The 13,471-nt window shown below is 39.8% G+C and overlaps 1 protein-coding gene across 1 annotated transcript in view; it reads right to left on the bottom strand.

Moving 5' to 3' along the window:
• MAB21L3 (mab-21 like 3) overlaps window positions 1–5,618 on the bottom strand; it is a 44,973-nt gene extending 39,355 nt beyond the window's left edge. Inside the window, exon 1 of the mRNA XM_007485252.3 lies at window positions 4,914–5,618. Coding sequence (XP_007485314.1) covers window positions 4,914–5,015 — 102 coding nt within the window. The 5' untranslated portion in view covers window positions 5,016–5,618. The remainder of the gene's footprint in view (window positions 1–4,913) is intronic.
• Window positions 5,619–13,471: the final 7,853 nt, after the last annotated feature.

Here is a 13,471-nt window from a genome sequence, read left to right as displayed (position 1 = left end):
TTACAATCTATATCCTCTTATATGTGTTCTTAAGGAGGGAGAGCAGGGAAAAAAGATCTCTGGACGTAACTAATTTGAGAATTTGTTTCTCTTAGATAAGCATATTTGGTATGATTTATTACATTTTTACATATTTTACATTACATATATCACATTTATAACAAATCATAGATTATGTTATTGTTACATATAAATTTAAAATTCTATATTTAAAAAAGAAATGGGTCTGAATATTTGGAAAATCTTAGACTGTTAAAATAGTAACATGTAATATAATCATAATATAAAATAAAAATTATCATATAAAACCTTTAAAAGTTCACTTCCCCCCTAACTCAAAACTTTTCCAGGTTGGTAGGACCTGACAGGGATCCATTGGCACAGAATCTCTAGGCTCTCTCCCGCCATTCCCCAGATACATGGTTTTAAGAGAACTGTACATGAGGAGGTTCTCCACAAGTAGAGGAATATCAGAACTAGGAAAGTCATAAATGCATAATAACATATTCATATTTTTATCAAACTAATATTAGTAATAATAACCCACATTTATAAAGTCCTTTCAGGTTTGCAAAGCCCCTTATATAAATGATCTTCTTTAATTTTCATAACAACAGCCTAGTCTGTGGGTGATGTTATCATCCCCATTTAATAGATGAGGAAATGTGGCTCAGAGAATTAAGGGACTTGCCCTTGATTACTGGTCCATCTATTTTGTGTTTGAAATGGGATTCAAAACCAACTCTTTCTGACTCCAAATCCAGTATCCTACATACTACACTTTGCTGTCAGTAACCACAGAGAATGTTAATGCTAAACAGGGATCTTACAGGTTACCTAGTTCAGTTCTCCCCCCCCCCCCCCCCGGCCCCCACCATGAGGAAAGGAACTAAAAGAAGCTTTTATTCTAGATATAAATATTTGAATTAAAATTGATTAGAGGAGGGCAAGTAGGTGGCTCAGTGGGTAGAGTCAGGTCTGGAGAAAGGAGGTCCTGGGTTCAAATTTGAACTCAGACACTTCCCAGCTATGTGACCCTGGGCAAGTCACTTAACCCCCGTTGCCTATCCCTTACCACTCTTCTGCCTTGGAATTGATACACAGTATTGATTCTAAGACAGAAGGTAAGAGGTGTGTGTGTGTGTGTGTGTGTGTGTGTGTGTGTGTGTGTGTGTGTGTGTGTGTGTGTTTAAATGATCAGAGATCATATGAAAATAATAAAGTCAATTTCAAACAAAGTCATCACCTGGGCCCCCAAATTTTGGTGGGCTCCCCCTTTCTCCAGGGAGACACAGTACTGTCATGGGAGTTTATCCATATTTCTATCTTTATTTGTCCTCTTCTCCCATCTCCTGTTCTTTTTCTCTTAAAACAAATATTCAGTGACTACATCCTGAGCATTATTGCCTTTGCTGGCATTGTCCTAAATTCCCCAGAGATCTAAAAATAATATAGACAGCATAATTCTTACTCTCTAGGCATATTATAGCTAAAGAAGGAGGCCAGATAGTCTGATAGCTTGTGACAGATAAAGATTAGAAGGTAAATTTCTTGAAGATAGGAACCATGTCTTATGTGATGTTATCCATATTTCCATCTTTACCTGACCTCTTTTCCATCTTTTTCTCTTTATCTCTAAAGACAAATGTTCAATTACTACTTACTGAGCATAATTTTCCTTACTTACATTGTCCTAAGTCCTGTAGAAAGCTAAAAATGATCTAGAAGATGTAATTCTTGTCCTCCTCCAGGAATATTATAATCTAAAGACAAGATAATTTGATAGCTAGTGGCAGATAAATGTTAGATTATAAATTCCAAGAAGATAAGAACCATGTCTTTTTCAATAAGCATTCCTGAAAGGCTGGATAGAGAGGTATAAACCCAAATATTTATTAAATGACACTTTCTGGATGGTGACAGATACATCCATGAATAGAAATGGGAAAAGGCACCTTGGACTCATGGAAGATAATGGAAAATCTGTACAAGTAGGTGATAGAAATATTTAGAGTAGCTGATGGAAATTCATTCTAACCTGGGAAGTCTTTTTTTTTTTTTTAACACTTACCTTCTGTTTTTGTGTCAATACTAAGTATTGATTCCAAGGTAGAAGAGTGGTAAGGGCTAGGCAATGGGTTTTAAGTGACTTGTCTAGGATCACACATTTGAATCTGAGTTCAAATTTGAACCCAGGACCTCTCATCTCCAGGCCTGGCTTTCTATCCACTGAGCTACCTTCCTGTGCTTCCCTTGGAAATCTGCATGGAGCGACTGAGTATAGTTTTGAAGGAGGGTAGTTTAGCAAAAGATAAAAGAGTAATTTTTAACATGGGACAAAATTAAAGGAAAGATAGCATCTCAATAATTATTTCCCCTAGTGAATATATGAAAGAATAAATGTAAACAAATCTGTCAAGCTGAAGAAACTCTTCTAGTTATGAAATCAAAGTGTTTTGGTTTTTTTTTTTTGTTATTTTTTGTTTTGTTTTGTTTTGTTTTGTTTTTCCTGTGTTTGGGAAGGTCAAATGGCTCCATATAATGGAGAGCCTTCAGGAGAGTTTCAGTTTTAGCTGTGGGCAATGCAGATATTTTAAAAGATTATGCCTTTAGAAAGTTCATTACCAGTATTCACTCTGCTAATCTACTTAGGATCATGGTAGAATAATAGAAATAATTTTATCTAGAATTTCAAAAATAATTCAAGTCTGAATACTGAACCAAGAAAACTCAGCTATATGGATTTCCCTCTAAAATGTAGGTGTAAAAAGACTATTTACTTGATAGATTTGATTTTGATTTAGTTTTCTGGGCTAGAAGAAACGATACAATGTGTTTTGTCTTTTAATCCTTACTTTCTGTTTTAGAATCTATACTAAGTATCAGGTCCAAGGCAGAAAAGCAGGAAGAGCTAGGCAAATAGGTTTAAGTGACTTGCCCAAGGTTATTACACAGCTAGGAAGTGTCTGAGGTTACATTTGAACCCAAGACCTCCTGTCTCTAGGTCTGGCTCTCTATCCACTGAGGCATTTAACTGCCCTAAGGTAAGAACGTCTACAAAGTTAACTACAGTGAGCTCCACGCCTCTAAAGACAAACAGACAAATGTTCTGTGAATTCTTAATCAGTATTAAATTAACTTCTTATGTTTAGCATTGCCCTAAATCCCTCAGAGTCTCAAGAAGGTACAGTTCTCATTGTACCTATAATGACCAGCCACCTAGCTCATTTTTCTTCTTATTCTGCCAGGAGATCTCTGGTCACAAAATATAAAAATAATCTTAATTCACGAGGATGAATTTTTTTCCAGGTTTCATGAAAGTCCATAAAAAGTCTTAAAGCACTCGAGTTGGTTTTTGTTTTGAACAGACCTTGTTCTCTTTTCTTGCGAACAAAGAAAGCCAAGGACTCTTTTTCCGGGGCCTTGGGTTAATCATCTGTTGAGTGAGGAGTTTGTACATCTCGGTAGATCTCTAACTCGGTTACAATGGTTAGCTCTTGGACAGAGGGGACTGAATTTCTCAGGAAGGTACAAACAGCCTTTGCAATTCCTTGACAACTAGAAACAAAAGAACTTATCGCATAGTTAACTAAGATGATTAGTTAAATGGGGACACTCCCAGGTCTCGGGACCGGGCGTGAGCCCCTTCTTCCTCCAGAAAGCTGGGCAATTCCCCTCAGTCTAGGCACTGAGCTGCCTTACTTTAAGACAGTGGTGTTCTTCCCCTCTGTCCCCGCCACCCCTTCCAAGGAAAGGGCACGTGTGGGCGGTTTGTTCTGCATGCATTTCTGGTACTCTTGTACCGGGAGCACCACAATTGACTGTCACTGCTCTCCCCTGAGGCTCCTTTCTAGGAGCTCCTTCTACAGGGCATTTAGTAAACCAGGTCAAATGAAGCTGCCCCTGGACAGGACGCACTGTAAAGACAAGCAAGGAACAAAAGAAATGGTTTCTGCTTCCAGGAGAGCGCACACGTCTAGCCAGGGAGACAAAACGGACTTGAGCAATGCCAGAATGATTACAAAGCAGCCCCTCAGAGGGTCCTGGGGGACTGGGTGAAATAGGAAAACTGAATGAGGCAGGACCATCAGGAAAGGAAGCTGAAAAAGGGAGAAATACTGGGATGTCTAGGGTTATTTTCCATTTGCATTGGAGGGAGGGAGAGACAGAGAGGCAGACAGAAACAGAAAGACAGAGAGGGAGAGAGGGGAAAAGAGGGAGGGAAAAAAGTAGGGAGAGAGATAGAGAGAATTGAGGGAGGGAGAAAAAGAGGGAGAGGGAGAAAGAGAGGAAGGGGAGGCAAAGAAGGAAGGAGAGAGAGGGAGAGAGAAAGGGAGGAAAAGAGAGGGAGAGAGGTATATAGACACACACACATATATATATATAAATTTTTATATATACTATATATATATATATACAGTATGAGTACATATACCTATCTATATATCTACATTTAGTTTGTACAATGTTTGCATGTTATTTTCTTGGATAGAATGTGAAGACGCAGACCGCTGGTATGTTGCCTCTTTGCATCCTCAGTGCTTAGCAAGGTGTCTGGCACATTATAAATGCTTGTTGGGGCAACTAGGTGGCTCAGTGGATTGGGAGCCAGTCTGGACACTAGAGGTCCTGGATTCAAATTTGACCTCCCACACTTCACTTCCTAACAGTATAACCTTGGGCAAATAAATCACTTAATCCGAAATGCCTAGCCCTTGCTGCTCTTCTGTCTTAGAATTGATACTAAGGCAGAAGGTAAGGATTTTTTTTTTTAAAGTAAATACTTGTTGATTGCCTTTAAGTCCAAAGGGTTTCCAGGAGAAATCTCTACACAAATCCCACAGTATGTAAACAGAGATGGTGGGTGAACGGAGAGAAGACAACAAAGAGGAGACAGGAGCATTTGCCCTTACCTTATTCTGAAGATAAAAGTTCAGGTCTTCTTGTGTTAATTCCATGGTCCCTTTTTTGGTAGCAACATAATCCTTAGGTTCTTGTGCTGATTCTAACTGCATACAAAATGCTGGTGCACTGTTTGTCTTCAAGCTTCTGCCCACTATACATACGTTGCCCCTCCCAGTTTTTCAGAGAGCAAAACAAAGGGGCCGTCCCAACCACACTGGGATCTTTTCCTTCCAGGCTCTTAACTCCAGTCATCTTTTGGAAGTCATAAGAACATATCTGTCATTTTTGAAAAGACAAATTACTTTGGGTGAGGGGGAAGAAACTGAATGTCACTCATGTAAGTCTAGAATCATTTTCTAGATCATCCCTGAGGTGTATCTAATCTTCTAAAACATATTTCCTACTTAAACATTTGAAACTTTTTAGAAGACAAAGATGTCTTCTAGTCAGCCAGCCTTCCCAAACCTCTCCCCAAACTCCCAAACTCATTCTTTGCATTCAGTTTTGCTGAGACTAGGAACAATCCCCTTTCTTCCCAGGCTTTTATCTCCTCTGCTCCCTCTCTTGTTGACAGTAAATACCCCTGCCTGCCAATCTAGAACACAAAACAGTTTGATTTAGTTTCTTTATAATAAACAGATAAGAAACTGAGAGATAATCAATCTGGCACCAAGTTTGAGGGAACTGGTGTGTGCTGCTCTTGGCTTTTAGAACAGGATATCAATGTGTTCTCTGTCTGTCTGTCTGTCTCTGTCTCTGCTTCTGTTACTCTATTTCTGCCTCTGTCTCTGCCTCTGTCTCTGTGTCTTTATTTCTGCCTCTGCCTGTCTCTCTTTTTGTTTCTGCTTCTTTGTTTCTGTCTCTCTGTCTCTATCTCTCTGTTTCTGTCTCTGTGTCTCTCTCTCTGTTACCCACCTTTCTTTCTCATACTTGCACACACGGAATGACAGAACAGAGATCTTTCACCTGTTCGCCAGCTTTCCTTTAAACCTAACTTCCTCTTCCCACTTGAAGGCCCCGTGTAACTGGTCATAAAAATAAAGTCACTAAAAACAGGTCTGTAATAAGTGGAGAAAATACTGCCGTCTGGTTTCATCAGCAAGAGTCATGTTTGAGAAGAGTATGGGCAGCAGATACCTAGCCAGGCTGGCTCAGGCTGGTTTTAATGAAGGGGAAAAAAAATTTCACAATGACCCGTCTCCCAGAAACCAGCAGACATTGCCTAGTCGTACCCTATCAGCCAATCTGTCAAATTACAATACATGTGCAATTTTAATATGCTTCTGTCAAGTATGCCAAAGGCAGGGAGTGTGTTTCAAGAAAATAACAACAATAAAACTAAAAAAAGTTAAGCCTGTTCTTCTTCCTTTTAATTTACACATATTAGAGCATGATGCCATTCTTGTTCTTTGGAAGTCTGGATTTGACCTTTTCTATGGGAACCTCTGCCTATCTCTACTGTCCTAGCAAGGTACCTATTCCTAATTTCATGTTCAATGTCTATGTTCAGGCCATTCTCTGCTTTCTTTCTTTCTTTTTTTTTTTTAAACTCTTACCTTCTGTCCTAGAATCAATACTAAGTATCCAAAGCAGAAGATCAGTAAGGGCTAGGCAGTAGGAGTTAAGTGACTTGCTCAGGGTCACACAGCTAGGAAATATCTGAGGTCACATTTGAACCCAGAACCTCTCTTTCTCGCCTGGCTCTTGATCTACTATCTGTGTGACCCTGAGCAAGTCACTTAACTTCTACTGCCTAGCCCTTACTGATCTTCTGCCTTGGATACTTAGTTGCCCCACTTGGTGGACCCAGTCTCTTCTTTCCTAAAAAGCCTAATGGAAAAATCAGTGGTAGCAAAGAAATATAAACTCATTACCTCCTTCCCTCACAAAGGATTTAAGTGTCTGATTTGTTTCTGAGACCCTCTAAGTATCTTGGTTCTTATTTAATCTGGTATGATATGTTACAGAAGGGTTGGAAGAAGAAGTGAAGAAAAGAATGATCCCATTTCCCTGGGTATAGATGAGATTTGCTGGAGATAAGCATTAAAATTCCTGAGAATATGTCAAAAGGGTGGGGATATTGAGGGCGGTTGACTCACAGTGACTGAGTTGGGAGGTATCCAAGGCTTCAGCCAGGAACATAGTGCCTAGTTTTGGGAAATAGATCCTTAAAGAGAAAGGAACTGAAATATGTTGTCTTGACTTAAGAAAGTGATGGAGAAAATATTAGTAATACAGACTAAGCTTAAAAGTGGGTCATGGGTGTATTTTCTTTTCCAACCTCTAGCCTAGACTATTCCCCTTGTTGATGCCCTTCAGTAATTAACCAAATCACTGATGGTATACCCACTATATGCAAAGCACTGTTGTATCACTAATGGATATGCACAAGTGTAGGTGTATATCATGCATTTGCCCTAGAGCTATGGTTTCATTGGTATGAGGAACTTTTTTTTAAGCCCTTACCTTTCTCCTTAGAATCAATACAATATGTTGCAAAAAAGTAGTAAGGGCTAGGTAATGGGAGTTAAGTGACTTGCCCAGGGTCACACAATGAGGAAGTGTCTGAGGCTAAATTCAACCTAGGACTGGCTTTCAATCTACTACTTAGCTTCTCCAGATATGAGGTATTCTTGATGATGAAATCCCTCTACCAATGTAGATTGGGTAACTTCTTCAATTTATAAAATGAATGAAATGAAAAATGAATTTAAAAAAAAAAATAAATAAAATGAAATGAAAAATAAAATGAAAAAAAATAAAATGAAAAATTTAAAACCGAAAGGGACTTTAGAGGCCACCAAATCCCAACTTTCTATTTTACTGATAAGGAAGCTGAGATACAAAAACTGTGTTGAAAATTGTGGTATATGGCAGTAATGGAATACTATTGAACCATAACAAATGATGAGTGGGATGAATTCAGAAAAACCGGAAAGACATCTGAACTGATGAAAAATGAAATGAGAAGAACCAGGAGAAAACTGTATATAGTAATAGAAATATTGTATGATGTTCAATTGAGAAGGACTAAACTACTATCAGTAAAGCAAGGTCCCAATAAAACAAATAAACTAGTTTAAAAAAATGTATAAATTGTAAAAAAGCAAAGATCCAAGGTAACCTCAAGGGACTCACAATTTAAAAAAAAATGCTATATACGTTCAAAGAATTAATTTTGGAAGCTGATTGCAAATCAAATTTGCCACTTATTTTATTTCCATCGTGAGTTTTTAAAATTATATATGTGACATATATCTTCTGTCACAGCATAGAAATATAGAAATATGTATTGCATGACAGCACTGGTAAAACTTATATCAGACTATTTAATGTCTTTGGGATGGGGAGAAGATGAAGGGAGGGAGAAAATCTGAATAGTGAAATATAAAGAAAACAACTCAAAAATTGTTTCTACTTGTAATTGAAAAATAATTAAATTAGTAAGTAATTTTTTAAAATCTTCTATTGACTGGGACTACATTAAGTTTGTGTTAGTCTCAAATGGATCTTCATGGAGCCAAGGCAATTCTCTATTCTATTCTCTCACACTATCCCACTCACTATTGCACCTTCTATAGCTTTCCTTTCACTTTCCTTCTCAGCTGAGGACCTTGCCTCATGTTTAACTGAAAATGTGATAGGTCCCTCTTTCCCCTTTCTCCTCCTCAACTCATCATCCAGATGACTTCTCCCAGTATCTCATCCTTCACCTGTCTCACAGGAAGAGGTGGCTAGTGATGTGTTGGTAAATGTATAACTAATAGCTCTCTGAAAAAGAAAATGTACCCATGACCCACTTTTAAATTTAATCTGTATTATTAATATTTTTTCCATCATTTCATTAAGTCTAGACAATCAGTAAAATAACTACTCAGCCCCTGATTTGAGCATTTGATGGTTCCCAAGGTATAAATGCTTATGCTGAAAGTTTAACAATACCTGATCTGAGATGACCCCTTTGAAGTTGTCTTTCTCCTTGTCAAGGCAAACCCTCCACATGCTCAGGTGATTCCATTCCATTACTTCTGCAGATTGTCTCCTTTATTATTTTAACTCTCACTAATCTTCAATGGCTCCATCTCTACTGGTTGCTTTCCTACCTACCTACCTACCTACCTACCTACCTACCTACCTACCTCCAAACTTGACCTTGTCTCCACCCTGTTCAAAAATCTCCACACTTGATGTTTCCATTATCACTAGCTGTCCTCCTACCTCTCTCTTCCTTTTGGTGGCTAGATTCCTTGAGAAAGTTCTTTATAATCAGTGCTTCTAATTACTGAGGATGAGACTTCACAGTTTTAACTACCCCAAACACACCAATTCTATTTAAAATTCACAGAAAGATGAACTCTTTTAGGATTCTCCTGATGGAAATCAGCCATAGAGGATGCCAGGGCAACCTACCAGTTCCCATTATACTAAGCCCTCATCATAGTTGTCCATTCTTTGCATCTGTCTTTTCCTGAACTTCAACCCCGTCCTAATTAATCCTATTCCTCCCCAGGTCCATCCAGTCTTACTTCTTTTATTATAGATTCAGAATTAGTAAAAATCTTAGAAGCTATTTACCTCAACCCCTCATTTTACAGGTGGGGAATATAAGACCCAGCAGGTTTAAATGAATTGCTCAAGGCTTCATGGGTAGCAAGGGACAAGAAGATTTGAAGTCAGATCTTTTGATTCTGAGGTAAAATTCTTTTTCCAGTATCATGCTACATCTAACTGATTCAGGGTGGTTTCTGGAATCCCTGCTTTCTTATCACTGAATTCTATAATCTTGAGCTTTTCAATCAACATTTCTTTCTTTCACTTCTTATTTCCCTGAGGAAATGATCTCCCTTCTCAGCTTCTTCTCAGCTAGGGGACAGTCCCTCTAGCCCAAATCTATGGGCCATAAGACATGGGTTTCTATTCCTTGTTCCTCATGGCCATTTCTGTTATTCTACCCTCCACCTCAGTGAATGAGTAATTTTTCATTTTGGTGGTTAATGCAATCCATATGTAACATTCACCTGCACCTCTACCCCTGTTGTTTTCATCTACTGATTTTCAGATTGCTCTTTCAACTTGGATTTCTTGGCCTCTGGTTTTTCTCCACCATTTTTCTTCTAGGAACTTAAGTCTTGTGTTGGTTATCATGACTCTTTAATAATCTTGTCTCTCTTTGGTACTCCAGACCTCTAGCAATATGAACATCTCAGTCATGGATTTTCCATTGTCCACCCCAAATTCGAATGTCCAGAACTGAGCTCCTCCTTCCAAAGTCTCCATTTTTGCCTATGATGCTATATTCTTGTCTTTCCTAGCAGTGGTGTTATTTATGGCCCTTCTTGCTCTTCCATCTCTCATATTCAAGCTCTCACCAAACCATGACAATAATAACAATAACTAGCATTTGCATAGTACTTTAAGCCTTGCAAAGCACTTTACTAATATTATCTCATTTTATCCTCACAACAGGCCTGGGAGGTAGGGTCTATTGTTTTCCTTATTTTTCAGATGAGGCAACAGTGGAAGACAGAATAACCTTTGACTTGCCCAGGATCACATAGCTAGTGTCTAAAGGATTATTCTTCCTGAATCTAGACTCAGTGTTCCTTCTGTCCACTGAATCACTTAGCTGCTCTATTGACAATTTCTCTGGAACATCTCTTAATTTGCCTACTTCATCCTATTCCAAGAGCCACACTCAGTCTAGGCTTCTCATTGTTAGCCACCTAGAGTAATATAAATTGTGTCCAAAAAATCTTCTGTTTTGGGGACTCTAATCTTTGCACTTATGCAGGGTAAATCTGTTCTAAAGTTGACCCTTTTCTTCTACTTGGCATTTCTTTCTTTTCTGAAATTATCTGGATTCAAAACCCTCTAAGTTAGAAAATTCCATGCCCTGTGCAATCTTGGTCACTGGTTCCTCTATGCCTGTAAGATTAGAAGCAAAAAGCTGATCAGATTGCTTGAGTGAAATTTTGTCCCTCTGTATGAAATTCCAGAGATTTCTAACCTGTTTTAGCACCATCCTAGTGGCTGTGTTGCCAAAGTTTGTGAGTATTTGGAATATCTTTGGTTCAAATGGCAGAAATATTGGCTTCCAGCTCCTGTGGGGTAGGTATAAGAGATAGTGTGCTGCCCCAATCTTGGCAGTGTCAGCTGTTGCCCTAGTTTGAAGCTGGTAACAATAGTCCTAATTTGGAGGGTTAGCTCCTGATTGGGTAGAAGAGATAGGAGACAACTTTTCTTCTACATTATGAGAAGTGACTATCTAGCATGACCAAGACTCTTTTTATCCCTCTCCAATGGTCTAAAGACTCTGGTACCCAAAGATTACGACCACTGTGGTTGTATCTTTACATTACTGTCTTTGATTCTACCCTCCCACTTCTTTAAGTCTTCTGTTAATTTGAATCAAAATGTACGCATTTAAGACATGTCACCATTTTGGCATTATTTGACTGGTCAGGAAGGAAGGGAGGAAAGAAGGAAGAAAACAACATTTATTAAGGGCTTACAATGTGCTAGACACTGCACTAAGCTAGGGATAGAAATATAAGCAAAAAATCAAAGAAAGCATCTCACCTCAAGGATCTTACATTCTAATGGAAGAAAGCAACACTTGGGGAATGTCTTTAAGCCATTCACATTGACAGTGTAGTCTTCTAACTCTCTCCTCTCACCTCTTTCTAACCTGTCCTTTCATACTCCTTCCAGAATATTCTTCCTTGCACAATGGCAAAGTTGGGCCTCTACCCTTGGTTTCTTGAATCCCTGTCCAGGTTTCTTTCCAATGAATCTTACTGATAGAAACATGTTTTCTGCAGAAATGATTCCCCTAGCTGTTCCTATCTTGTCTTCTATAAGAAACTCCAGGATTGAAGCCCAGACCACCTACTTTCCAGCCTTTTTGTACTTTCCCCTCTCCTGTTATCTGAATAAGTCAAACCAGCTGGTAGATATGAATTGGGTCCATATCCTTCCTGACAATTCAAGAGCTCCAGCTAACCCTCAGACTGGCCTAGAGCTCAGTCATTTGTGTCCAACTGTAACAGTTCTGACCTGGGAGGCAAGAGAGATAAGGTTAAAGTGAATTGGAGGAGGGCGAGTGGGTATTTAAATTTTCCTTTTAGGTGGATATATTTGGAAAGCTGATTAATATGCAAGATCTTAGTGTTATTCATGCCTAGAAGCTACTCTTCATACATTCAGAGATATTGTCTGGATAGGTAGGGAAAAAAAATAAAAAAACAATCTAAATCTAAATATTTTGGTTGAGACTTGCCACCCAATACCAAAAGTCCACAACAAACATCTGATTGAGATCTCTTGGTATCTTTCTGTGTCTCTGTCTCTGGCTCTCTGAATCTGGCTCTGTCTCTCTTTCTGGGACAGAATTGAGTATGCTATTCTCAGAATGAGTATAGTACAGTGGTAGTCTCTCAGTGACCCAGAATGACTATTGTCTTTGTGCATTATCATCTATTGATGTACCCTCATGTGGCTTTGGAGTCCAAAGGCTGAGGCGCAGAGTTTGTAGCACATGGGGCCTGGGACGCCAGTTGTTACGGGAGGTGCGGTTGTGGCCTGGTGTCGGCGTTCACGCGCAGCGGCAAGACTCGACGTCGCTCATCTTCAAAGGAGGTGGCGGCATGCTTAATGTGGGTTCACCAGCTGCTTCTGTCAGAGGCAGCGAGTTCTGGTTGCTTTGGTGTCATGCCAGCCCACTTCAAGTTTGACTTTAGCTGATCCTTGTATCTTTTCTTTGGTCGGCCTTGTTTCCTGAGTCCAGCTGACAGTTCACCGTAGAATACTTGTCTTGGTATTCGCTGTGGGTCCGTGCGGATGACGTGTCCAGACCATCGTAGCTGGGTTTTGAGGACGTCGATGCTGGTCGAGTTGGCTCTGTCGAGGACTTCCTGATTGGTGATTCGGTCCTGCCATCGGATCCTCATGATTGACCGGAGGGAGCGTTGGTGGAATTGCTCCAGCTGCTTCATGTGCTTCCGGTACAGTGTCCATGTCTCGCAACCATACAGGAGCGAGCTGAGCACCACTGCGTTGTACACTTTGAGCTTCGTCGCAGTGCTTACACCTCTGTGTTGGAGGACTTTGCAGCACAGCTACCCAAGTGCCTGGCTGGCCTTTTGGATCCTGGCATTAATCTCGTGGTCTAGGGACCCCTCGTTGGCGATGGTGCTGCCCAGGTACTTGAAAGTGTTGATGTTAGAAAGCTGCGTGCGGTCAATTGTAATGCACGGCTGGTTCGTTGGCCTCCCTGGTGCAGGTTGGAACAGCACCTCTGTTTTGCTGAGGCTGATAGTCAGGCCAAACAGTTTTGTTGCGGTGGAGAACCTGTCCACAATGGTTTGGTGATGATTTTCTTGGTGGGCCATGAGAGCACAGTCATCTGCGAAGAGAGCTTCCAGGATGAGTCTCTCTGTTGTCTTTGTTTTTGCAGTCAGGCGGTGAAGGTCGAATAGTGAGCCATCCAGTCAGTATTTGATGTAGACGCCCAGGTCTAGATCCATCACAGTATGTCATAATACTTGGGTGAAGTATAGGTTGAATA

This window comes from Monodelphis domestica, chromosome 2 (genome assembly GCF_027887165.1).
Source record: "Monodelphis domestica isolate mMonDom1 chromosome 2, mMonDom1.pri, whole genome shotgun sequence".
Lineage (NCBI taxonomy): Eukaryota > Metazoa > Chordata > Mammalia > Didelphimorphia > Didelphidae > Monodelphis > Monodelphis domestica.
This window is presented reverse-complemented; position numbering and strand designations above follow the sequence as displayed.